At 41.1% G+C, this 27,753-nt stretch overlaps 1 protein-coding gene across 4 annotated transcripts in view; it reads right to left on the reverse strand.

Moving 5' to 3' along the window:
• Positions 1–740: 740 nt before the first annotated feature.
• tspan4a (tetraspanin 4a) overlaps positions 741–27,753 on the reverse strand; it is a 132,552-nt gene continuing 105,539 nt past the window's right edge. For all 4 annotated transcript variants that reach the window (XM_068577570.1, XM_068577587.1, XM_068577562.1 and 1 more), the window contains 4 exons: positions 15,546–15,647; positions 13,343–13,474; positions 2,826–2,909; positions 741–1,279 (listed from right to left, as the gene is read on the reverse strand). In XM_068577570.1, the coding sequence (XP_068433671.1) occupies positions 1,211–1,279; positions 2,826–2,909; positions 13,343–13,474; positions 15,546–15,647 (387 nt within the window). In that variant the 3' untranslated portion in view covers positions 741–1,210. The remainder of the gene's footprint in view (positions 1,280–2,825; positions 2,910–13,342; positions 13,475–15,545; positions 15,648–27,753) is intronic.

Raw genomic sequence — 27,753 nt, forward strand, 5'->3', positions numbered from 1 at the left:
AACCTAACTTATGTTTTGGACGTAATGTCATCCCTGAAAGATTTGTTGTTAAGAGCGACACAAGAAACAATGACAAGTTATGTCCCTGAACACGAAAACCAACAGATTGCAATTTGGGACTATTTTAAAGCTGCAGAAAGACTGTGTTGCTTCTCTTTGAAGCTACTTTATTACAAATAAAGCTGTTGAGAAGCACCAATTGGAGACTATGATTCAGTCGGGGATGCTACGGGGCTGGATTACATTTAACAGCTCAAGGTAGGAAACAGGAGAAAGCCAGAGGGGGCTTCACGGCCTGCAGATGAAGCTTAGTCATTGGGGCTCTGATTGGTGCTGGGAGGGACGTCGCCACAGGCCAGTCTGGAGGATCCTGCTACTTGTTCATTTTGAAAAATCCTGTGACAGACTCTTTTTTTATTGTTGATGGTGTAATTCTCATGTCCCATATAAATCCACACAGTAAAAAAAAAAAAAAGCCAACAGCGCATGAAGTCCCAAAGTGGTTAATCTTCGCTCGATATATATCTAATTAGTGCCCCGATTACTTCGATGCTACCGAATGTTTTAATGACTCCAGCGTGTCTCCGCAGAGGGAATACATAAACAGTTTCACACGCTGGTTCCTGGCGAATCTTCTCCGCTCCCTCCTGTTTGTCATCAAGCGTTTCTGGGATAAATACAGCAGGATTACTCATAAAACCCTTTGGCGTTTCCTGTGGAGGAATGACAAGATGACGCCGTTTAGTCGAGCCAAAACATTTAATACACACCATCGCAGGAGACATGCACTTGCAGCACTTCACACGGTCCCCGACTGTAGCTCTCATTTTGAAAACACACACGAACCATAAAATAATTTAGAACAAATTACATATTAAAAAAAGGTGTTACATTTCTTTTTTTTTCTGCTTACACATGTTCATAATACTGCTTCATAAAATGTATCACAAAACAATTGCGTTTTTTTTGTTTTTTTTTGACACGGAGCAAACCATAAAGAACCAACTTAGGTATTACACTGACACTGTGCTTGTTGATAGTTAGCAGAAAAAACTGTGAAGTGGTGACATCCGAGAGGGAATGTCACAGAGAGGACAAGGAGAGAAGAGTCTGTAGGAGGAGGAAGAGGAGGAGGAGGAGGGTGGGTCTATATCCGTCCCTCTCTGATGAGTAACAATCCAAGTGTGCTGAAGGCCAGAGAGGTCGACCGCTAGGCATAGAAGGTCTCTACTTTCACTGCCTGACAGAACATCGTCATGGAGAAGACCAGGCCCAGGATCTGCATCAGCACAAGAAACAAAAGCAGCCATTAAAACCAACAACCAACAGGCTCAGGTGTGAAGTCACAGTAAAAAGGAGAAGAACTCATTTACGTCGGTTTGACTCATACTTTGTATTATGATGTAAAGACAAGCCTAGAAGATTTTTTATCCTACTCATCAAATATCATTAAGTTTATTTCTTGGACAATGAAAAGAAGAGCATTCACACCACAGACTGGATAAGAAGCGGACGTAGTCGGCGTTACATCACCAGCTAGTTTGTGGACTGACGTTTTGAAGCCTTGAGTTCAACGTTTAGGTCGTTGCCATCTTGTTTTCTTTGCAACCAGCTAACAGAAGTGATCATATTTGGAACTTGGAGGAATGACGTAGAGATTCAAAACTGTGATTCAGAATGTTTATCCTTTAAAGGAGTACACTGATATTGTTTTTTATTCCCATGTGACTATAATGCACCTGGGCCGCAGAGTTAGTTTAGGTTCTGTTACTTATCTTATTGTTTTGTTATGCACCTTCAACACCCCTACACACACACAATCACACACCCAGCATCATAATTAAATAATTTACAAAATGAACATCATGCTGCATGGAAGAAGACTTGAAACTAGAGATTGACACATAAAGGTAATCTATACACTACTCAGATTAGTAATAAAGCAGCATAGAACTATCTGCTATGTAAAGACAGTGAGTGTGTGTTGTTGTAATCTGAGTTTCTCTGCACTTTGTTCAGGTAAATATTCAGGTAATCATGCTCTGTCAGCGTTGTTGGCGCTGTTTGCACCGTGAACACTGTTGTTTGCAGTGCGAGCATTGTTAGCGCGGTTAGCTGCGAGCCGCCGCGAGCCGGTCATTTGAAGTTGAGGAGAGGCAATCGTCCAGAAAAAAAAGGCCACTAGTCGATAAGACAACGATTAGGTTGCGATGCTAGGTTTGCTAGCATTAGCCATCATTATAAGTTACCAAGTATGGCTGCAGCAGCTAAACCCTTTCATGTATTGAGCTAAACGATCATGACACTTTTCATTTGTAAAAGGAAGAGTTTCTTCTCCTCTAATTCTCCGTCAGCGGGCAGAATCTGGCAGGGATGTCATCTTCTTCCTGCTTCTCATTTTGTAGCACGTACATTCGCATTTTCAAAAGAAGAGGACCCCGACTGAAACGAGCCAGCAGCATCACAGAAGCCTTGCGTGAAAGAGGTTTTTTAAAGAGCGCCGTATTCTTCCCCCCCCAACACAACTTGTATGAGCGCATCACGTCCCCGCTCGCCTGGAACGGAGATAAAGCACTTTCTTTGGAGAAGTCGAGCCCTCCTGTGTGGCGTACAGTAGCAACACAAGAGGCTTATACGGGCTCCTGCTGTCCAGAGAAATCCGAAAGAGCGTTGAGCTCCTAATGGAAAAGACGCTGCGAGCATTAGGTTTATTTATCACAAAGCACGGCGCCGTCTGAGGCCGCCGATATCAAAGACTGGGAGTTAATGACTGAGGAAAAAAAAGGAAAAAGAAAGAAGTCACACAACTTAAAAGCTGTAATTACCTGAGTAAGTGCTGTGCATAGAGCAAAGATCCAAAGGGCCACCAGGTTCTCATTAAGCCAGTCCTTCACGCGCTCGTAGCACGGCTGTAGAGACAGAATGAGCAAACATTAGCCCACAAATGTAAACTCACCCTTTAGATGTTAAGTAATATTTGTAGGATTTACAGAAACTTCTCTTCTCCCGTCGCTGTGAAAGGAAAATGCTCTGTGACATTAGAAAGATCCCCCTTTTGTGACAACATTCTCATCTCCCCGTCTCCTTCTCTGACCTGTTATTCTTTGGGAAAACGTTCCAAAAAGGCAAGCCGGTCCCCCCGCTGTATTTTTGTCTCCGCAGCTGTACAAACAGGAGTAATGTGAATACGGGAGCAGCGCATACCCCGCAGGTATCATTTAGACATGAGCACGGGCTGAATTTTTCATGTCTGGCATTGCTTGAATGCATTTTGAAGGCGACATGACGAAAAACCCTTCTCGCCGCGTCCCACTTTTCAGCACCTAAGAGTACATTTCGAAATCCCGTCTCGAACAATGTCCTCGAGCCATGTAGGGCCACCGAAAAGGCAGATGGCAAAGGAAAATGTAATAATTACTGCAATCTGCCCTTCTGTGCCAACGATGTGTACGAGTCAGGAAAAAGGGGACAAATCCTCAAAGCGAAGAAAGTGGCTTTCTAGGAACGGTTGACGGGTGACATCATAAGGGATGGGAGGGGCATTTTCCAGGTGGCTAAATGATTTTGATTTAATAACAGCGTGCCAAACTATATGTTTTTTTGATGTCACATTGTAAAGGTGAAGTAAAACTGTCTAATAAGTATTATCTGCAGACATGCCTCGTGCTTTTTTCTTGTTCTTTTATTCTCACAATAAGAAGTTGAGTCAGAGCCTGGGGAACCACACACAATCTACATTTCACCGCCGCAGGAAAACATCTCGAGAAGCAAAATAAATATTTTTTCCTTCAGCGCAGGGTGAAGTAATTCTGTGCTGGATCGATATGGAAAGTCGTGCGGTTGGCCAAGATTTTGGTGCGGCTTCAATGTAATTTATGAAACCCGCTGCAACCGTCCTGGACCACAGAGCCAGCCTGCACCTGGAAATAAATACATTTATTTTTTTATTTTTCCGGAAGTCCACTGTGTGTAAAAACTAAATCCGGTAAGTAAACCTGAGCCTGCTCTGTCGGCCCCTGCGCAGTTTCTCAAGGTGTGGAAAAGGTTTGTGGGATGTCATCCTTGGCCTGCACTGGCCACCTGGACCTAGGATGCATCTATCCTCCTCTTCCTCCTCTCTGGTAACGTAGTCTGCTCTGTGTAGGAGGCTCGACTCAGAGCTCAGAAAACCTCAGTAGGTGTTTTTAATTGGGCTTAAATAATTTCGTGACACTGGCTGTCACAAAAGGTCAAGAATGAGCTCCCAAGCCGGAAAACAAGGCTGTGTGGTCGTTGCCTTTCATAACATCCCTAATGGGTGTTTTATAGTAATGAGCTTTGCTTGAGTTCAGAAAAACACTTGGTATGAGCCAGAGAAAGAGCAAGGTTATCGCTCAAGGGCAACTTAAAGCACAGGTTCACATTTTCCACACAGATCATGTGGCAATCTTTTTTTATGTTCCAACCCTGTTACTCCCAAAATCCCCTCTTTATGTTTACCTGGATGATGTTTCTATGTTGAACTGCGGTGGAGTTATTTGACCATGAAAAGGTGGATTTTGCAAATATGCTTTGATTGATCGTTCAATAGGGAAGGTCAAACTAACAAGACTTTCCCCGAGTGTTTGTGCCTCATGTGAAACTAACAGTCAATGCCTAGCATTTTTTCTTAAGACCTCTTTTACTTAACCTAACCAAGTAGTTTTCTTCCCTATTAGTTTGGCTTATTGTTCAAAACTGTGACAGGATTATGCAGAGCTACCAAGTCTCACGGTTTCGCCATGTGACACACGCTTTTTTAGGTTTTCACACGCTCACACGCCACACAACCAATATCTCACGACGAAAAAAGAAATCTGAGGCGTGTTGGTTCCTTTTCAAACTCCCCGACAATCTCCCCCGTCGTCAAAATCTCACGCCAAGGTTTTTTTTAAAAGTTGGCAGTTCTTATTATTATCTTTACCGGGAGTAAAATGCAATAAATGTCTCTGAGTCCACGGCTCTTGTTCAGCTGCAGCAAACCGCACATTATTGTTGTAGTCAGTCATGGCTGCATGCTCAAGGACGTCTCGTGATTGTGGTAACTCACACTTTCTCAAAACCACTGACTGCCGGCTGACTGCTCTCTCACTCCCGGCCGGTAGGGTAGGTGACTGGCTCCCGGCCGGTAGGGTAATACAGATAATACAGCTGAGTGCATAGCCGCCCCCCGGCCACAGTTTGCACATTGCCCACTGCTGAGTACGTCACTGCGTCGCAATGTCAGACAGCTTAAGGAGTTTATTTTGGTGCTTGGCAACACTGTGGTATACGACAGTTGTGTACGACGTCTTCGAGCCGATTTGCTGTATACGTTGCCGCTTGTTTTTGAGTTTAAATGAACAGCCCAATGAACGTCACTAACAACCAATGGTTTACTGTGGGTTTGGCTAACTGCTAACAGCCAGCAGAAGTACCAGTGTACATTAAACACACCGCCACTCTGCTTGCTGAGTTGAATTTTGTTTCTTCGACAAGATTGTATGGAATGTCTTTTCAGACGACTCTGAGTGCCTGTTGGTGTCTACATGGGCGCCAATTGTGGGTTGTACTCAATCCATCCCTCGATACAGCAGTGGTCGTTGCAGACACACCTGGCAGAGATCTGCACTCTACTGAGTGCACTTGTCTAGTTGAGAATGCAGTTTAGTTGAATGGCAATGTCATTTTGTGGGAGACAAGGTTCCAGTCTGCTGAAGCTCCACATTATCTTCAGTTAAAGTAGAGAATGTGGATTTTGCACTGAATATGGAATGTATTTTGTCCCTCTTGACTTACATTAGAAGTGCATTAGGGAAGTCACATCCTCTGCCTCAGCTGTTTTCCTTTGACATGTTTCCAGCCTCTTCCTCCACGCCCGTGCATTTCTTTCCTGACTTGCCACTGTACGTCCTTTCAGCATGCAGCCTCAAACTCTTCAACTATTCCAGTCACTTGATCTCTCGTCCACATCCTCACCGGTTTCTCATTCCCAAAATAACCCCTGTACAGCATTTATACCAGCCGATCTCTTGACCTGCAGATCGAGAACCTGTAACTTCAGTGAATCTGTGAACGTTTCCCTGTACAGTCACTTTATTACTCAACTGACCTCGATCTCAATGTTAAGTGTGTATGAGTCAATGGGGAGAGTGTGTGCCTGGATTCAAATCCACTCCTTTTTTCTATATGTATATTTGGGAAGGGTTCGTGTTGAAGATAAAAACAGGACCATAAGTTAGTTTTTAAAACGTTTCAATTTTGACTTTTGGTCGGAAACAAGCAGCAGTCCTTTTTGGTGAAAGTCAATAAATGTTATTTGAAATGGCATTTGAACAAGTCAATGCATTCTCGATGTTATGTATGCGAAGGTAACCTTGAAATGTTTGCATCCTTTTAAACTGGAAGTGTGTGCTTGTGGTTTGTTTTCAGTGTGTCCTTGTGTGTTGGAGCTATCATTGAGAGCGTGAGGAGAAAATATCTTTTACACAGTTCTTGAGTTCACGATCACTCGGCTTCCGATGACAAAAACTTCAAGGAATATAAAGCCGACAACAAAGATCAGCCTTTGTTCAAACTCCTTTAAAAAGTTATATAAGGTCTTCATGAAATTGTTTTTATCTGTCAAAAGAAATACTCTTATATTTGCCTTATGACAGTTCAACAATACAGAAATGTGCATATCCTTCATATTCTTGAATGGCCTCACTGAGTGCAATAAAGAAAATCTCTGTAGTATGATTTGATTTCAAACTGAGAATAAAGGATTAAAGCTTCTGTTTCTTATATACTATACGCACCACAGAAATATATATATATATATATATATATATATATATATATATATATATATATATATATATATATATGTCCTTCATCTGCGGGGCGGACAATACAAATATAAAAGTACTTGGATAAATATGTGTTTCACACATAAAGGGCCGCTGAAATGGAGAGACTTACGTGAAGGCCAATAACCTGAACGACGTAAATATGAATTAGCATTTGAAAAATCTTTCAATGGTTTGTGCAAACCTGGTTTCAGGACAAGTAATAGAAAAAATACTTTAAAAGGTTACGTCGTTCATTTCTAAAATTGAAAATGTCTGCAGCTTGGCCTTTCCACTGCTGAGTGGACAAATTGAATCGAGCCGCACACAATCGGGGTAAAGGGTTTTCTTTCAGAGACGACGGGTTGTCTGCTCCCAAGTTGCCACAATGGACCTGTTGTCATGATGGCATATTGTTTTAAAGCTGCCCTTTGCAAGTGGAAACTAAGGTTTACTTAATTTACTAAACTAAAGAATGAAATAAATATACAAAGCTGTCCTTTTATTGTTTTATTCATCAAGTAAAACTGTATGATGGCATTAAATCTCGCCACAAGGTTTGTTTAGTAGCTGCTCTGGAGCTTCAATCAGCAGGGTTTGCCTTGATGTTGTGCCATTGACTGTTTATAAAGATGGCTGAAAGGACAACCCCCCAATAGTTTTCAATCAAAACTTAAATTGATGACCCCATGGTGGCTGGCTGCACTGTGGGTCATAAACCTCAGCCCCTCCATGTTTGGTGATGGGACATGAGTCAAACCAGGCGGAAACCTCCAGATCTAGGAAACCAGTGTCTTAAACCTGGCAAAACAAAGGTTTTTCGTCACTTTGCCTCTGATTGTATAGAAGCTTTATGTGTGAAAGCTGCATTCTCTCTCCTGACCACCAGGGGGCGACTCCTCTGGTTGTATAGAAGTATATAGAAAATGACCAGTAGGTTTGTCTCTGTGAGGGATCACACAGTGCCAGCTCGCTGGCCGTCACTGTTTAACAGGTGGAGAGAGAGAAGAGAAAATATTATTCAATGTTTCCGTTAACATTTGAGAAATGTTGCAACCGTCCACGTCCGTCTGCTGATGAAGATCATGTGACGTTGTAGAAAACCCCAGAACGCCTCGTCCTGAGACTAGTCATGAGACTGCTCAAGTTGATGCTGAACAAGTTCTATATGAAAACTGGTTTGAATATGTAAATTATCTATTCTTACTAAACTTCAGTACAAGGCGTAACATTTTCTAAAAGAGAAGTGTGACATACTTATGCTGCGTTCACACCAAAAGCATTGCAAATTTTTGGCGCGAGTAGATTGCATGCAAAGTCAATGCACAGACGCGGATGGTTGCGAACAACGAAAATTTCCGCGAATGCCGTGAGTGAGTCAGCACATGACGTGAATTTAATAGTAACTGTTTTTAATGGAGAAAAGCCACGGCGATAAGCTGCGCCCCTTTCATGGCGCAAAAAAAGCGAATGACGCAGAAGAACCACATGAAGTTGAGGGAGTAAATTGATGTGGAAAAAATGTCGCGAAAAAGGCTTCCTGTGTGAACGCAGCATTAATCAATGTCACAAACTGTGACTGTTTCTACAGGTGCCAAACTGGCACGCTCAATGGGATTTCCTTTAAATGGGTCCATTTACCATTTTGTTGCATTTACTCTGACACCTGAGACTTCGCTGAAATCCTTGTTCTTACTGTTCATCATCTTCACTCATTTTGGTGGACAGAGACAGCTGGAGCATGGCTGGATTAAATAAGCGGTCTCAGTGTGTGAAGACAATGTGATGACTTCAAAACTAATTTTAGACTTTAATTTTCCCGTCAAGTCTTACTGCTTTTTTTTAATTTTTTAATCTCATGCTAATCCCATAAATAAAAGTAGAACAATCAGCTTTTGCATTCGGCAGAGCTGAACAACAGCTGTTATGTAGGCCTGCTGTTTTTAAGGTTGGCTTGAATGTGGAATTAGATTCATACAAATAAGTTTCTTGCTCAAGATTTCCAAATAGTGTTGATGGTAAATTTAGTCAATTTGAAGTAATAAATTCCTTAGCGTGTGCTTTGTTAATAGATAAAAGTTGAGTTCTCCTCGTGGAGCCATACATTATCTAGATGTATCAGGATGTATCATGCAGCAGCTTGCCCGAGGATCTCGACCAAGAGCCTTTGAAGCAAATATAATAATATTTATATTATTATTGTTGTTATTATTGTTAAATATATATTTTAGGGTTAGGCAAGTTAACGCGATATTAACGCGTTTACTTTTCAATCGATTAATGCCGTTAATTATTTGATTATGCGTTAACTGCATTTTTAAAAAAAAATTGGGGGGCGTGGGGGATGTTTGGCTGAACAATTGGTGTTCAGCCAAACACCAATTGATTGCCAATAATTTAGTATAGGACTTTCTTTGTGAAAGGTGAGAATGGAAAGTCTAGGTCTGGTTTGCGCTGCCTCTGACGTGCTTGAAAGGAATAAAGAAGTTTGCCATCTTGATTCGGTCCACTGAGCCTCTGTATTGTTGTTTCATATTTCAAAATGTGCAACTCACTGGGTATTTACAGTGTAATACTAGCGTTCTGCGTGAAATTATTCATGACAAAAACAGTTCTTATATAATGTCTGTGAAAGTTTTGAAGGTGAGAATGAATTTCCAAAACAGACTGAGAACCTTTGGTTAAATCTGATAAAAGGCTTCGTCAGGACACCGACTACATGTTCCTGTATAAGAATAGTAAGGTCTGCTGTGTCAAGGATGATATAGAAGCGAGAGGAAGGTCACATTGTGATGCATCAGCTGCCAAAGGTGATCATTAGTCAAAATGGCCAATTCTGTCCATTGGAGCAAGGTCTCCGAAACCAGGCTAAAAATATTCAAAGATGGTGTCCTGAAGCAGAGAAGACAGCAGCAGTTCAGTAAAAACATGATTTACTTTAGACTTTTAGGGAGAAAGAGCTCCTGAATATCAGTCTGCGATTGCTCAAGACTGAAACAAAAAATGTCTTTCTCAAGCTTCATTTAACGACTGAACTACCGCTGGGACTAATTGCTTTAATGACAAGTTTATGGGAATAGTGTTGAGAGAACAGGTGGTAGGTTTCATGTGAGACACAGTTTGCTTCAGTTTAGACATTATACTTTAGTGAAAGATTTGCATTAAGCAGCGTTTGCCAGGTCACAATAGGCAGAGTAATTCAAGTTCTGAATGAATGTGTCATTAATACCAGCTGTTCCTACATAGTATCTCAACGCACTCAATTACCTCCCGTGGAACAACTTCCAATCTTGCTAAATTACGTTTTATACGTGCAGATTCATCTAATAGCACACTTTCCTACTGTAGCGACAGAAGTTGCATATTTGTTACGACAAAAAAAAAAAAAGTTGCTTGCATTTGTTTTCCCTTTTGACTGATTCTCGGCACATTTCCAGTTTAGCGCATACAAATGCAACCCCATCCGTGACAGATGTTCTACTAATGAATTTAAACTTAAGTGCCAACTCCCTCCCACTGGTCTGGTTTAGAAGCAGCAAAGTGGAATCAATTACTGGTTTGAACCTGGGCCCTGTTCCTCGCACGTGGTTCAACAAAGTCGATCAAACGTCCTATTACCTAGCTTAACCTCACGAGATGATTGACGTCAGGATATGTCGGTTTCCGGAAGGTGGATCGGCTCTCAAACGTTCTCCTTCATTCTAATCAGACGTCAATCCTCAGGATATCCTCAGCATAATGCCGCCTCCCCTGGTCGGGCTAGAGTAACATAAGCATCACAAAATATCCGGCAAGTAATTGTGTCAGTGTTGGGAAAATATATTGGCTAATTTAAAGTGCCTAATTACCCAAATCAATCAGATTGTTTATTTAAATGTTCCTGCTGGCAGTAGTATACAAATAAATATATACTTATGAGGCTATATGTACTGTATGCATGTACTGTATATGTATATTCATGTATGTGTGTGTAAATTACTATATAACTAGTAGTGTGAATATGTGTATGGGCAGATCAGTATGTATGTATTTTTCATAATCAATCGAAGTAGTGAAAATAAATTGTGTGTGATTCTCTCCAATCTTATCATGAGTCCACTTTTATCATGTTCTACAATAAAGATATGTATGGTGTACTAATAACATTGTTATATAATTATGAGTGCTTTCAACACATCCATAAGTTTCTTAAGCTCTAAATAAACGTTACGAACAGCACGGCATGCAGCGGCTTTCACGATGTTCTCCACATCGACGGACACCATTCAAACATGTACCACTCGCAAAAAAGCGGAAGGCTGTGATCCACTCTGCATACATTATGTCAGACGGACGGCGCTCGGCTGCGCCGGTGTTCAATGTACGGCTCCAGAAAGTCTCGTAAATAAATGAGTCCTTGTCGGCAGAATCGATAGCGCTCATGTGAAGTCATCATGATGTGAGAACGGATCTTGGTGATCTGGAAGAACTTATAGTTTTATAGGGGGCTATAAAACCAATATAATTGTTATCGCTCCTTCATCAATGAGGAAGAGAGCTGCCTTTTGTCTGGAGCGAGTGGCCAACCTATCCAGTGAACTTTCACTAAACCTGTTCTGAAGCAGGTTAGGATATGTTGATGCGTCGCTACGGTGAATTTTCGAAACTTTAAAGAACCGAAAAGCCTGACCTACGTCATCTTATCCTGGAAATGATCCAGCTATATCAGTAAGCCAGTGCAGGTGGAAAAGACAGACAACATATTCACTCATCTTGTTGAATGGTTGTTTTCTGCATCTTTTTTCACAATCCAGAAAGTAAAAAAAAACATCTCTGTGCACGTTGCAGCTGATAATAATTCAAAAACACTGACTTTGCATCAGACAAAACATTCGTAGTGCCAGCAGTCGAGTCCGTCTGGAAGGAAGCGATTAATTCAATATCTGTCATTGAGAATAGAAATCTCTCGCTGTGTCCTGCTGTTTGCTTTCTGCAAAGTAAAGGTTGGCTTTCCTTAATTGGACAACTTGTGGGCCAAGTTGTTTTCCAACAGATAACTAGTTATTTGAATTTTATAAATTCCTCCCTTGTGCGGAAACATATTAATTATGGTGCTGGAATGATTTGGGATTTAATGAGGAATTAACTTTTGACATTATAAATTAGCATTTAAATTAAATGGGACCAACACTGAGACAACCTCACTTACCTGAGATGATATTGGACCTTGACTCCCTCATACGGGTCAGGTACATCCCCACGTACAGATAATCAACTTCAATTTGTCAGTTGTGATTTTATAAGTACAACATTCAAAATTGGCCTCTTCAATTACGGAGCACGCCCTCCAAGAACTCCAGATTCACTCTTCTTTTGGAACAAGCCTTCTCCGCTTGGCGTTTGGCCTCGCTTCTCCCTTCTTTTATGGCGCTAGTTCCTCCATATTTGTCTGCTTACAAACTGACAACTGGTCACTGTATTTTATAGAGGCTGACGATGTAGACACGCCCACACACTTCTAGTGGCTCATAAGTGATGATTGTTTGGAATTTTTTTGGGCGGAAAAAATGCTACTCAATCTGACTGTAGGAATAAGCGTTGCATACGGCTGTGGTAAGCTGTGGTATTTGTCAATCATACTAGCCCCGCCCTAAAGCATCCTCTGCTTTATGGTCTGTTTCACTCTAAATGGCCAAAATTTACTAAATGAACATCATCCTGTATTAAAGAAGAATTGAAACTAGATTGAGACATAAACTCATGTTTACAAAGTTTACTGGGGATTAAAGTAATTGATATAGACTTCTATACAACCACAGGAGTCGCTCCTGGTGGTCAGTAGAGAGAATGCAGCTTTATTACAAGAAGTGTAGACTTCTATACAACCATATGAGTCGCCCCCTGGTGGTCAGTAGAGAGAATGCAGCTTTAAGGCGCTTTAGCATCAGCGTCACAACAAGTAGTCCTTCAGCATACGGCAACCTCCTGTTCCCTAGGAGAGGTCACTAGAGATAATGTGGCTTTAACGTAGCCTTCTATACAACCAGAGGAGTTACCCAATGGTGGTCAGTAGAGACAATGCAGGTTTAAGAGACTTCAACATTGCCTTCATTACATTAAGCTGACACTTTCATCCAGAGCAACTTAAATATTTGCTTTATAAACTACAGACACAGCCCATTCGGGGTTAAGTGTCTTGCTCAAGGACACATCAACATGGCATTGTAGAGCCAGGGGGTTTAACCACCGACCCTCTGATCGAAAGACTAAAATGCTGATCACTGAGCCACAGTTGCCCACTAATCAAAAATGGAAGTTGAAGCCTGTGTTAAATCAATTATTACATTTTAAATACTGACTTTCTCTCTTTCAGCCACTTGCACACAACGCTTCACCGCCCCGTTGTGCCTATTCACGAGATCACTGGGAAAGAGGTTTACTCAAACGTTGAATATATAATCCTCTAACACTAAAGATGATAAAACAAGTTCATTACTGGTAGCACCTTTTGCAAGTTTACTGATGCCAGGACTTACCGCCGTCCACCACGTCCCGGGGTTGTCCAGTCCACAGTTGTCGCTGTACTCCAGGCAGCAGGAGTCCGGCACACGGGAGGTGTTGTAAACCTCAAACCAGTCTGTGTGGTTGGTGACGCCACAGCATCGAAACTGCACCAGGGAGAGACAATAAGTTAAGCGAGCGTGGCCTTTTTATTGTCACGGCATTAAAAGTCCTAATGCGCGACATCAAATAAACATCCTCCGCTGAAGCAAACTAAAATTATTAACCTGCCAAGAACAAGATTTACTGGGCAAAAGGATTCACATTCACATTGAAAACCCTTGATCTGCCTGATATTGAGCCTTTTTGTTCAATCCACTTCTCATTTATCTCAAAGCTCCACAATTATTTTACAACTCGCCGGCTCCTTTTTTTTTATCTACATCTGCCCCCCCTCCACCCACTCCTTTTGTGATTGGTATGGATTTTTGATAAGGGATCATGGCATCCACCACAATTCAATTCATCAGTGGTGTACTTCGTGAAAAAGATAAAAGCGCCCCTGATGTTTTGTTCATTCGATGGACTTTATTTCCACACGGGAATGATGTCGCTCCGTGCACAGAATCGGGGATTGTGCGTTAATTTGGAACTCGCTCGCCCCGCTTCAACAATGGATCAAGTTTTGTAATTTATCATGAAGCACGACAGAATTCGGAAGGCATCTGAAGCACAAAGTTTGAGAACAAATCAAAAGGCTGAAAACTGCATAGTTAGTCGGAATATTTAAATGTTTTCACCTTGAAAAGTTTACACCCGGCGTGCCGCGCCGCCCTTTTCTGATTTACCACTTCTGCTCTTGTATGTAGAGTCTCTTCTATTCCAAGAGCAGCCATTAATAATATTCAGGGTGAACTTTGCTCCGGGGACATCTGCTGTATTATCTATTCAGTGACTCAGCATGTATGTGGGAGTCTTGGGAGGGGGAACAGTGACAGAATGAGAGCTGCCTTTTAATGGACTTCCTCAGCCAGGCTTTATGGAGCCACACACACACACAGTACAGGCCCTGATTTGACAAGGCAAAAGTGCACAATCACGCTTTTGCACACATGCATTCTCCAAAACGATGGCTCATTTGGGCAGTTTCTCCTCATGCTTTCATCCTATACACAGGGGAAGGAAAAAAAAAACAGAACAAAACCTCTGCACATTACCACCCACACATAACACACATTTGCATATATTATTTGCATAGCGATACATTTCTCTGTCATCATTTATGCCTTTTCCACGAGGGCACACACTTGCACAGTTTGCCTCAGCAGACGGCTGAAACACACATGCACATATACACACATGCACAAAATATATACATGGGCACATACAGACTTGCCCACATGTGCACATACGCACAAGCGCACATACACACGCGTGTTTATACACACATGCACACATGCACCGAAGCCAAACACTGAAGCGTTTACTGTGCTAATGAAACAGAACTGCGAGCCACAACACTGGATCTGTGATGTGGAAACGGTCCAGAGCGCCCTGATGTCTCACATCTATCTTGTGATGTCTCCCCGTAGGCGCTCACCCGAAGCAGCATCCGTCCTCTGCAATCTTAAATTCCATATCTCTGTTTCTCGCATTATACGTTGTGAATTCTTTGCAGGGGAATTTAAGAAGATATAAATAAATAATACAAAGAAGAAAGAAAGAAAAGAAAAAAAAGCCACATCAAAGGGGGAGCTGGAAACAAAGATTATACCTCAGAGAGTCTGTGATGTTTTCATTAATCTATCTGACAGCGCTTTACCACCGCGTTTAAACTGTAAAGCTTCAAGCGTTTGTCGCACTCGGTTGAGACATTTAAAAAAAAAAAATGCTATTTTTTAGATCGCCAATGTTTTTATTACTCTTTTTTTCTTCCCCAGCTGGCTTGTAAATGTCCAGATCCCATTAACGTCAGGAAGGATCGCAGAGTTTTATTCAAATTTTACACAAAATGAAGAAATAATATAAAATCCAATGGGCCTTCAACAGTCGACTACTCCCTTTTAGCATAATGCGACCACAGTGGTACTAATGGTGAAACATTGCCAGTAGGAAGAGTAGGCAGTGCCACAATGAATAATGCAGTCACAACGGCGTGGACCTCAGCGTGTTACAAGGTATATTCGGCGTGAATTGACTGAAGCAAAAATATTAAGCTCCAGCGCTCACACATCTTACATCAGTTTGTACGATCATCCAGGCGTTGGTCAGGCCCACGTTGCCCTCTGAGCCGAAGAGCTGGAGGCCTTTCTTCAGATCCCTCTGGGCGTACTGGTCGATCTGAGGAGACGGGAAAGAAACATTATGTCCATCAAGAGCAAATCTAATTTTGTGTTCCAAAGTGAGTGAGAAGTGATCAAATCAAGTCTGAAGCGGCTTATTTAAACAATCTGTGAGGATTGAACCAACAAGTTATGTTTTTTAATATTGTTTTTATCGTTATGTGACATCAGACGCGTCTACATGATTTATTAGATCTCCGGTCCACACTAAATATGTCTGGAATAGAATACAAATGGATAAAATAGATCTTTATTTTCCCATCAGGGCAAGAATTGTGTCTTTGTCCAGCCAATAAAGAGCGTAAAAACAGAACAAAACAACTCAATAAAAAAACCACATTGCAAATACGGGGCGGCGCTGTGTGCAAAGGTTAACAATTTATTGAAATCTCCCTGCATGGGAAATATTTGAGCACTGTTTGTTCTTGATATGGATTTTACGAGGTACAAAGGATCCTTTATCTATCTTGTCATTTCAGAAAACAACACTCTTTGAGACCTGATTGCCTTCAGTTTCTTCACCGGTGAAGAAGGAAGTGCTCACATATTACACTTTTGTTGAAGTAAAAACACCACTGTGTTGTACTTAAAGTTACCGTGAGGAACCTCTAACTGGTTCTGTCTCAGTGTAGTCCTGGACCTCTTAGATCTTAATTTAGTCCTGGTCCTCTATAGGCCTCCATCAGGAAACAGACTACAGAAAGGAGATGGTCTAAATCTAGAGCAAAGGTGTCCAAATTATGGCCCGCGGGCCAACTACGATTCTAAAGATATAATGAAGAGAAGGTCGAGCAAATGGCAGCTAGCCTGCTAGCTCAACAATCGTATTTTTGCTGACCAAACAAAACACAAAAAAATAGAGGGGGGTAGCGAGAGCGAGAGAGACGACGATGACGACGACAAATACGCGCCGCCGGACGGCTCCAGTCCCGCCTGTCATTACATCTTACCCGGATACAACACATACAAAAGATATGTTTTTCTGATTGGCTGTAGCCCATTTCTTTTTTTTGATTGGCTGATGAGTGGCTCCTCACGTGGGTGGGGGCTTAATTCCTCGGGCAGCGCGACCAGCTCATGTCGGCGCGCTGCGGCACATTAAATAGCCTGGAGGTTTTTTTCAGCGGGAGAAATACGATGTGTGGCGGGAGGGCGTGACTTAAGAGCGAAATGCGTGGCAGTCACGCTCAATGCGTGACACTTGAGAGCCCTATCAACGAGTCGCCTCACAAAGCTTCACAGGCGGTCTTTCTACCGGCAGGCTCGCGCTGCATGCTCAGTGTCACCGGATTGAACATGAATCGCGCATGCGCAAAGCTGCCACTGATACCTGTCAGCTGTCCACATCTCCACCTCATTCAACCAGACGTCAGTGCACTTGTTCAAGACAACACAGACTGGACTTTTCTCACTGAGGAAGAAAAACTGAACTGAACAGAAAACATGAAAAGCACTTATTGCTTTTGTATGAAGTGAATCAATTGCTGGTCTTAAACATCTTTAAGGTAAGCAACAGACTGAACATGGACCAAAGAAGGAGTGGTTTGTCCCTCACAGGGACCCTTACTACTGAACAGTACCTGTTCAGAAAAAATAAATAAAAAAGATTTATAAACTATATACGTATGTATTTTAACTTGCTGTTGCTCCAGAGTGCTGTTATATTATTCTGATAACATTACTTTAAAATACATTAGTTTTTACTTCATTATTGAATTTGGCACAACATGCGACTAATCACGATTTCTTAAACTCAAGATCACCCGAGGTGAGTAACAAATGTTTGTCACTTTGCATCAAAAGCATTCCAGTAAACAGACTTTGGCTTTGACTGAACCGGCGTCACTGCAGGACGCTGGGTAACCGAGCCGCTGGTTCAATAAACAAGCTGCAAGCGGACCCACGTGGGGCTTAATGCTGCAGCTTTGGTTCGGCAGGGAGGACCTAAACAAACAAGATAAAACATTAAACAAAGATCTACTTTTTTTCCCCATCATAGAAAACAAACCGTAGGTGTGAACACAGTCACAGAGATAAACATGCTCCAATGCACGGGAGCTTTTGCAGTTAACTGAATCTAAAATACATACGTTCATTTATCATCAACAATCAGAGAGTTTGGGCGGTTCATACGAAGAGCAAACACAAACTCCAGACACACAGAAGCTGCTCGGCCTTGTTTAAACATTTAGTTGGTCAATCCCATCAGACATCCATTGTTCTTCGCTGACCTTGCTCTCTCCTACACGGCAGCCTTTTACCCCTCGAGCAGGTGCAAACACCAAAACACCTCGTCGAGACTCTGCCTTCAAACACTTAGAACAACAGACATGGCCTTCATTCTGCCAAACAACGAGTAGAATGTTGAACATTTACAGGAGACCCTGACTGAATAAAAAGGGATGAAGAGAGGAAGTTTGATAAATGTGTCAAAGCCTACCAATACATTTTCCAATTAAGACACAATATTCAGGTTTTAGGAGCATTCCTTTGACGTGAACACAACGCGTACGGAATATGCCTCTGGTTGTATAGGGGTCTATGCTTCATGTGTTGAAAATGCATTCTCTCTACTGACCACCAGGGGGTTACCCCTCTGGTTGTTGTTTTCAAGTCTTCTTCAATACAGCATGATGTTTATTTAGTACATTATGGTCATTTAGAGTCAAACAGACCATAAAGCAGGGGAGGCTTTAGGGCGGGGCTTACTATGATTGACAGCATGGAGTCGTTTTACGTCAATCCTAAATATATGAACGGCTGTAATATACATAGATGAAGGGATAAATATTTGAAAGCAATATGACTGAGAGCCTTACTGCATTAGATTACACAGAAGATAACGGTAACTGAGCAAAGTCAGGAAATGTGATATCTGACAGGCGATTTCTTATAAACGGTATCTAAACGGTTGGTTCCGGGTAGATTTAATCATTTAGGTCTGTGTTATTTTGTTAAAGGTCAGTATGATGCCTGCAGGTCTGTGTCGTCTCATGCAGCACTTCTATTAAACTAGTGGCTGTGGGGCGAATTGTGCCAAACGCCCAGGGAAGAGATAAGTTCAGCTTATATCCAATTCACTGTAATTACTTTAATAATACGGAGATACCAGACCACTCAATGTAAAACCAGTAATACTGCAAAAGTACACTTTTGAGGTACTTTTGAGAGTAATTGTGCTACTTTCACAACATTTTAGATGGAAATCTTTATTTTACGGATTCAGTTATTTCACAGATTCAGATAATTAATACCAAATAGAATAAGATATTAAATTATGGTGTGTGTGTATATATATATATATATATATATATATATATATATATATATATATATATATATATATATATATATATATATATATATACATTATATATACATGTGTGTATATGAAAGGGGCCATTTACATACTTGCTTTTGATATTTTTAAGAATATCTTTGTTCTACCGAGTTTGTTCGTAGCGGTCGAGCACTAGGACCCAGGAAGCACTGAGGTCGGGGACAGAGTCCATAAAAGGGGCGGGGCAAGCTTGTTTCTTCCTGCACTCAGACACACCTGAGAGAGCAGCCAGGTCTTTGTTTAACTTATGAGGATATCTTTATTTTAAATAGTGTTAAAAAGCACAATTTTAATTAAGAAATAATAGAATCATGAATATTTATTTAAACTCCTAGTATTAAAGATTTGTTCAGTAATTGGTAAATTTGTTATTTGTTCAAATCTACCTGTTTTCTATACAGCAATTAAAAGGTAAGAAACAAGGTATGCTTAAGCTGATCTGATGTTGGTAGTCTTTAGTGATTTTAAAACAATATTATCACGATTATTTATTAATATAGATTGTGTTCAAGTTGTGTGTACTATTTTTTTGTTTTGTTTATTAATCCATCCTGTTTCTTTTATTTCAGAGTCACTACTAGAGCAATCACAACTTTTCTTTTAGATGCTTTTAACTAATCGATTTGGACGCCATTCCCTCTTTTTTCTCCTCCTCCTGTTCTGTTAATAAAGGAGAAGATTGAGCGGGAGATCTTGTTTCCTTCTTGTGTGGCTAAGTCACTTTAGCTTGTTGTGAGCAGGTAAACTTTAGTGTTGTAGAACACTTTGGATTTGGTTTAAATTGGTGTGTAGTTGTGCGTTATTCATAATTTGCAAACATGTTTTGTGCATGCTCCATTGTTTACTCTGCACTAACCTCCTTGATAGACTGAATCATCATTTATTGGCCACCATCACCTTGCACATACAAGGAATGTGATTGATAAAAGGTGTAAAACAATCAACATAGCAAAGAATAAAAACAATAAAAACAATACATTATAAATAAACATTGCAATAACAGATGGTAAACAACAAACATAACAGTTTATTGTATTTTCATGCGTTGTAAACAGAATATGTATATTTGGTACAACCAGTTTATTATTAAAAGTAATCACCTGATAAAACTGGGTACTTTTATACTGTGGTACTCATGTAAACGATCTGAAAAATTCCACCATGACTGTGTAAAACAGAACGCTCATAACAAACTGACTGAAACAGACACAAAGTTGTTAGGAAAAGACGTTTTGAAGACTATGAGACCAAGATGTGAAGATGTGAAACCAATCTGTCCGTTTCCCTTTGAGTTGTTTGTCTTCCCGCGTTTTAACAGCCGAACATGTTTAATGCAACAAACCTCGTTGACAGTTTTTATAGTTTCACAACAAACGCTGAGAGATTCTTTTGCTTAATAAAACTGCCAAGCACACTTTTGCGTGGGTGTGGTGACTGTATCTCAAATCCCCGAATGACATCATGAGATCCTTGCAGGGATTTGTCTTCACAAACCAAAAAACAACCCAAAAAGAATCCTCTCCGTGAAAGTAAGCAGAGAACAGAGACGCAATCTGACAGTTTAAGATGGACACTGAAAAACAAAAGTTCCCTGCAGTGTCAGCCTACTTTTCAATTTTACACCATTACTATTTGGAAAAGAAAAAGACATTGTGAACTTTTGAACACTTGTTTGTAGCTGTTACCATGGGAAACGACACATCAAAGAAACCTTTAGCCCACAAAAGGTACTTTCTTCACATATTTGATTTCTTCTTTTGGTCAAGCTGCTGTTTTCAAGAGGATTTCTGCATTTATTCTCATGGGTCAAGCAAACAGACAAAAAGCCTAGTGAGCAAAAATAAAACATTTTAAAATGATTTTACCCAAATTAATTCACCGTGTCCAGAAGCGGAAGTATAGATACGTCAAAAATAAAGTAAAAAAGACTTGTTCTTTGAACCTTTAGCTGTCATAATTGAATTGCTCCAAAAAGCATGACAACTTTTAAGCTGTAATTATCGTTTTCTTGGCCACGAGGGGGCCGAAGAACTCGTCGGTTATCGTTCCATATTATTGCATTATGTCATGTTTATGGTTAGAGATGCGAGCAAACAATTCCTACATTTACAGCAGCAGAAATACATGAAAAGACTTCAAACTATCAACATCACATTACGAGGTGTTGGCATAGCATTTGTTCGAATGTTTTCAGTCCAGAAACAATGCCGACTGAAAATCCATTAGAATCCTTTGTCATGGTGAACAAATAAAACGCTCCCACGTGAATATTGAACTCTGAAACTTGTGAGGTCGAACACATAGTGAAAGACTACTTGTGGGCAGCAGGAGGGAAGGTGAATGGGTCAAACAAACACAGAACTTTCATCCAGGAGCCCAGTGTTCCTGTCTCAAAGTGGTGTTGAGATGTTGTTACTTTTGTGACATTTTACTTTGAATAGATTGAACTTCTTTAAATCCCACCTGTGATGTTTTTTCCTAAAGCTAATGCTGTGTTCACACAAAATGCGACAGGATTTTTTTCGCGTCTACCGCGTCAGTTGTGTCGCGCGACAGTAAAAGTGTGTTCACACCAAACGCAGCATGAGTAATCGCACCTCGACAAAGGGGGCATGGCTTTTCTCTATCGCTTCTCTCCGTGAAAAGAGCCATCTCTTCCGCTATCGACTATGGAAGAAATAAGCACGAGTTCTGCTTAACACTTGTTGTGGAAGTCACAAAAACGTGGGGGCGTCAAACTCCATCGTGTCTGGGTTCATAATATTATCCGCAGTCCCAAAACGGCATCTGAATGACGGCCGCTATCGGCGCTACTTCAAGGGCACCGGCAGAAGTTTGATTCGACACCGGAAGGACAGCGGTGACGAGCGGAACATCTCAACGCTGACTGGCTGACGCAACTATGACTCACGCGCGTACTCGCGCCGCGTCCAACGCTTTGTTCGCTCAGCGGCACACTCGCTGTTCGCGACCTGCCGCGTCTGTGCGTTGACTTTGCATGTAATCCGGTCACGTGTCAAAATCCTGTCGCGTTGGTCAGGACCCCTCGACTATGACTCTCCACAAACTGCATCGCGGTCACATGAGCAGGAGCACAAACATGAGGCTCTGGAGGCCGACCAGCCGGCGTGATTATTAGTCTCATTTAGTAACTTGCAAGCAATCACCTTCAAGAATTGCAAAAGCTTCAGAATTCACAATATGTACTGACATATTTGACTCGGCACTCTGTTCAAACAAAAACAGCCATTTTTGGGCGAAGTGCAGGTTTGCAGTACTCATTACACTTATTGCACAGCCACTGAGGTGCGGATCCCTCTCGTCCAATCACAGCAAAGAAGATGTCGCCTGAGAGTCTGTAAACACACGAGATGAAAGAGAATCCTGAATAAGCAGACAGATGACACAGATTGTAATTTCTTGCAACAGTAGAGAAGTGTTGAAGTGATTTCTGCATAGACGGGTAACGCTGTGCGCAGCCGCATGACATCATCGCTCTGTCACGGGCAACGTGCGAGCTGATCTGACGTAAGAATCTAGCACGAGGAGCTCCTGTCTCCCATTTGAGTGGATTGGGGGAAAAAAAATCCTCTGTAGTTGTTCAAATACAAAAAAAGGAGGAGGAAATACTTTCATTTCTATCTAAGTAGGTCATTAGTGAAGAGGGACTCCTGCAAAAGTGCGACAAGCCAGACGGAGCCTCGGCCCCAGCTGTACTCTGAGCTCAGTATTGATGTTGTCCTCAGGACTTCAGCCGCCCTTTAACTACACCAGGCGAGTCAAAGACGGCCCATCAATTATTCACATGGCGGGGATACAGGGAGAGATAAGAGATGTATACAGAGAGGAGTGTGGATTTAAAAAGCAGAGAAGAGGTGGGGATAGAGAGCGACGACAGGGGAAACGAGGGCAGAATGTTTAGATTTTGAATTATTGGAATTACTCCTAAAAACCTGTGATAAGGCATCCTCTTTTTTTAGTAAGAGACATGTTTTTTAATTAAGTTAGTTTTTTATTTACTTTTTTATCTAATTAATGTAAGTTTTCTTTCCAGTCTGACTTTCAATTAAAATGCATTTTTCTTTCTTAATATTTACCTTTTTGGTGTTTGCTTTCAATTAAAATGTATTTATTTAGCTTTCTAATTTCTAATTGTGATTTTATCTGGATTGTAATTGTTGAGCTTTAATAATGCATATTTCTAAAAATGGGGTTTCTCTAATTCTTTTTCTGTGTTTTAATTGAGCTTTATTAATGCATATTTCTACATATGCATTGTTTATCTTAATGTTCTGCCTGTTAAATGAGCATTATTTATTATTTAATGTACATTTTCTTTTGATGCTGGAATTAAAATTTTGCTTTTTGCTATTATTGTAATTATGTATTGTTTATTCTGGGTTTATGAGCTTTGTTCATTTCAAATCCAACCTCTGCTGTTACTTCCCTGTACATTTATATTCATGCTATAGCATTTACTCAGTTCCTGTGTTGCCGTCATTAGATTTTATTTTTTAATTATAAAGACAAATGTTATCTATTTATTTAAATTTCAAAGTGATTGGGATGCAACTTGTTTGTTTCTACACCTGTCATTCCAACTGAACTATGTGTGCGGTGGTTATCCTGCATCAACTACAAAGACACAAAGTGTACTGTGTGAAGCATTTTGTACTGTGATGAAAAGTGCAATATGAATAAAGTCTGCATATGTAAAAGCTAACACACTGATGAAGTAGAGACCTGACTCCAGGACTCCAACATGTGCAGTTTGTCGTAAGCAGAGAAACGGAGCTTTCCATCAGGAGAAAGGACATTGTGTTTGAAAGAGATTTCAGAGGAGTGGAAATAATGAGAGGGGCGAAAATGGTTCAATTTGCCTCCAAACAGTTGATATCCATTACCTGTGTGCCATAAATGCAGGAGACAGACGATACAGAGAAAGATCTGTGATTATATTCCCCCGCCCGCAGATTTCCCGTAGACACACTTTTCTTTCTCGGAAAACCAAACTGCATAAAAGATTCCCGACTTTTACTGATCTTAAAAAAAATCATTTTTGTTCCACTTTTCTTTAAGCAGAATGTGTGGATTTATTATTGATTCAAAACTTAAATTCCTGCCCTCAAGTTTTGTACTCCATCACAGCGGTGCTCGCGGCTTTGCACCCGCAGAATCGTTCCAAAAATCAAGCGCAGATTTAAAAAAGCCTGTTTCAGTCGTTTTCATGTATATGTAATTCCGTCTTTGTACTTTCTGAATGCACATAAATGTCCCACGAGGGCTCTGCCTTCCTCACCTATTGGCTGCACACTTATTGGAAGAGCTGGTTTCCCACCGCAAATGCTTTCATTTCATCCTCCCTCTGAGGAAGCCCAGATTACATTCCCTGCACTCGATTTGCACCGAGTCAAGGCTTTTCAAGGGCATTTTGACTGCAGACACACTCCAGTCTGACCCGCATGTGCTTTATTTCCCTCTGACCTCGAGCTTGAAACTTCCCCAAGTGTTGCTCTGCATTTAGAGATGGAGTTATAACGGAGTGCCACCTTCCTCAAGAAGCCTTATACGTTATTCCTGTGCCTGGGGACGGAGCGGTCAATGGATGTGAACTTCTCGGGAGCCGGAGACTGGAGAACTAACCCCGTAGGTTTGCGCAGTGGGATGTGAAGTCTGGCAGTGCTTCTCAGATAATTGATGTGGCAACAAAGTTGCAAATTCAAAGTCTCTGTCTCTGAATTGTAATTTCGTCCCGGGGCGCCGAAATAACACACGTGAATAATTTAAATGGTGTGGCACTCACCTTTAAGTGACTAATCTCGGTCCTTAGCCGGGGCAAATCAATTAAAAAAACCCAGCTTGGGCAAATCAATTACAATTTCCATCCTCTCCTTCTAATCAGTTCCTGATTAACACTTGGAAAACCATGTGCGTAGACAATCAATGAGACTAAATTGGAGGGTGGGGGGGGGACAAGTAGTGCACTGTTAGAATTTAAGGGATGATACTCATTAAGGTAGAATTAGGATTTTAGACACAAGTTGTTGGACTATAACAAGGTCGAGGCTGATTATCAACAGAAAGTTCCAGCACAGAGATCCTTTCCATGGCCCGTTCTTTTTCGTGGAGACGCTCCAAACAAATAGTGAAGGATAAGACTGTTTTGATGCGTAACTGCTCTTAAAAGCTTCTTTTGCCTGCAGCCAGTGATAACAGGTGGGTCTTTCTGAAGGCTGGCGCTTGATGCCGTCAGGCTGTCCTGAACTGTTTCACATCAAAGTACTGCTGAGGTTTTATCAGCAGCTTCTCCAACTCGTCCAACTGGAATGAATTATGTTGAACTGGATCACGCACATGGGAGATATTTGCCGTGTAGTCGTCATACTTTAGCTCCTCACAAGGAGGCATCAAACAGGGAGTTGGACGTTCAAACACCAAGATAATAACGTCTAAGGGAACGTAGACTCAGCACCTACAGGTGGGTATTAAGAGTGGAAGAAAGAGCTTTAAGAAATGCTGGAGAAGCAGAGGACAGCAAAGCTTTCAGGTGGGCTTTTAGGCAGAAGAGTGAGAGGAGCATGTATGTATAGTTCAGTGACAGACATACAGTTCCCTCCAGAATTATTGGCACTCTTAGGAAATAAGAGCAAAACAGGCTGTGGAAAGAAATCGTTGCTGTTTATCCTCTTAATCTTTCACTGAAAATTATTGACAAAAATAGTACCTTTTCATTGAAGTAAAAGTTTTGAAAGAAACTTATTTTTTTTACAATAAATACATACTTTTAGGGGTGCCAGAATTATTGGCTCATGACTTAATCTCATGATTAAAATCTAGCAGTATATTTTCAGTCATAAGATGCCAACTGGAACCATTTTGGAGGGTTAAACTTCCAACATAAAGGGTTATACCTACAACCATCTGAGAGTGGTTCCATCAGAAACCCCCAATCAGAGATTGCACAAAGAACACTTCTCTGGTGTAGTATCCCCAACCAGAACCCTCTCTGGAGGTTCTACCCAGAACCTTTACAATTTCTAAGGGTGCTAAAAAGAACCGACCTGGTTTATTGTTGTTTTTTTTGTACCAATAACCCTTTTATGTTCTAATGGTATCACATAGAACCCACCCAGGTGAGATCCCCTTTATGTTCCATGCTGATCATGGTTTTTGGGGTGTGTGGGCTGTCTTTCTTCCCCAAAGGTTCTGGAGAACCTGTTTGGAACCTTTATTTAAGTAGCAACTGAATTATTCAGTTTGGGGAGAAACAAACTGAGCCAGAAACAGAGTCACAGAAACTACACTGAACACACAACCTCGGTGAATCTGGAGCAGAAGGGTTCCCGGCTTGGTCTTGTTTTTAAGCTGAACTCCAAAAGTAACTAACGTATGAAGAGAACTCCTTTGTAGTTGGTACATGAATGTCAGCTTATTATCCACATGATGGATTTATTTTTAAAACACAATTAAAGTCTTAAAAGAGAATTGTGTTGTGTGAATTTTGGAATTAAATAGGAGGTAATAAGCTGCACAAATTTGCCAAAAGCTCATTTAAATCTGTCAAAAAAAAAAGGATTTGGAAATATTAATAATCACAGTAACCAAATCAAAACAATGTTTGTGTTTTCTCAGCTCAAGCAAATGGTGAACTCATTCTGTCCAAAGCAGCCCAGTACATTTAAACATCAGTGTTAGTGCTTCGCTCTGATCCTAAACAACCAGGAAAGACCTGGACGATCCTGCAGCATGTTGACCTGCTGTTACAAAGCGTTATCCTCTGCAAGCAGCCCTTGACCCCTTTAACCCAGAGGAATGCACCAGAAGGAGAACACAAAGGTGCAACACACGGTTCCTTTCAGCCGAGCAACCACACTTTGTTGTTCATATAACGGCCAATAGTTAATCCCAAAGCTACTCGTATCACACACCAGCAACAACAAAGCTGTCGTCAAAGTGACGCCTCGAAAGAGACCAAGTACTCTGAAGCCAGATGAGCAAAGAGAAACACCAGGCTGTCCAACTCCAGCTGACAAACGCTCGCTGGGCTCAGAGGGAAAGCGCGTTTGCTTTCACTAAGAGGTGAAAGTTTAGATTTGTGGGTATGCACTTCAATATTGTGTGTACTGGGAGGGAAATACGAACTCGAAACTGCATTTTACAGTCCATAGAGCGTCAACGTACACTGTCATGCAGCTTTCTGCCACATTTACACTGCTTAGACTTTAACTGGCAAAACGTACTAGCTGGTAAAAATATGAGAGAAAACAACAAAGAACAAACCATGAATAAGGACGTACATTTAAATAAATAAGGATTATATATTATCATCGTAAAAAGACATTACTGATTTAAAACAAGACATTCAATAAATAAGACATTAAGTGAATATATAAAAGAAGCTGTTCCTCAGCCAAGAGCATTGTGATGGTGAAAATTAAAATGGTGACAGTAAAATAGTAAAGACCCGAATTGGAATAATTTTTTAATCACGGTCTTTCGCAAATTCCTCAACATCATCTGCATCATTTAAACTGCACGCTTCCTCGTCTCCCATATTTCCGAGACACAAATAAATGCGCCTTGTCTGTTTACCGATCGTCTCAATTTGTCTCTTATATTAACATCTCCCTGACGTGGGCGTGTTTCAGCACCGTGATTATCCAGCGGCGTTTATCTAATTGCATTTCTCCAAGTCTAGGTGAAATGAAAATTTTCCCAGGCTTGAAATGTATTCCGACAGGGGCATAAATGTTTTGACGGCTAC

The sequence above is a fragment of the Clinocottus analis genome, unplaced genomic scaffold (genome assembly GCF_023055335.1).
Source record: "Clinocottus analis isolate CAN_PGR_092001 unplaced genomic scaffold, fCliAna1.0.p SCAF_1, whole genome shotgun sequence".
Taxonomy (NCBI): Eukaryota; Metazoa; Chordata; class Actinopteri; order Perciformes; family Cottidae; genus Clinocottus; species Clinocottus analis.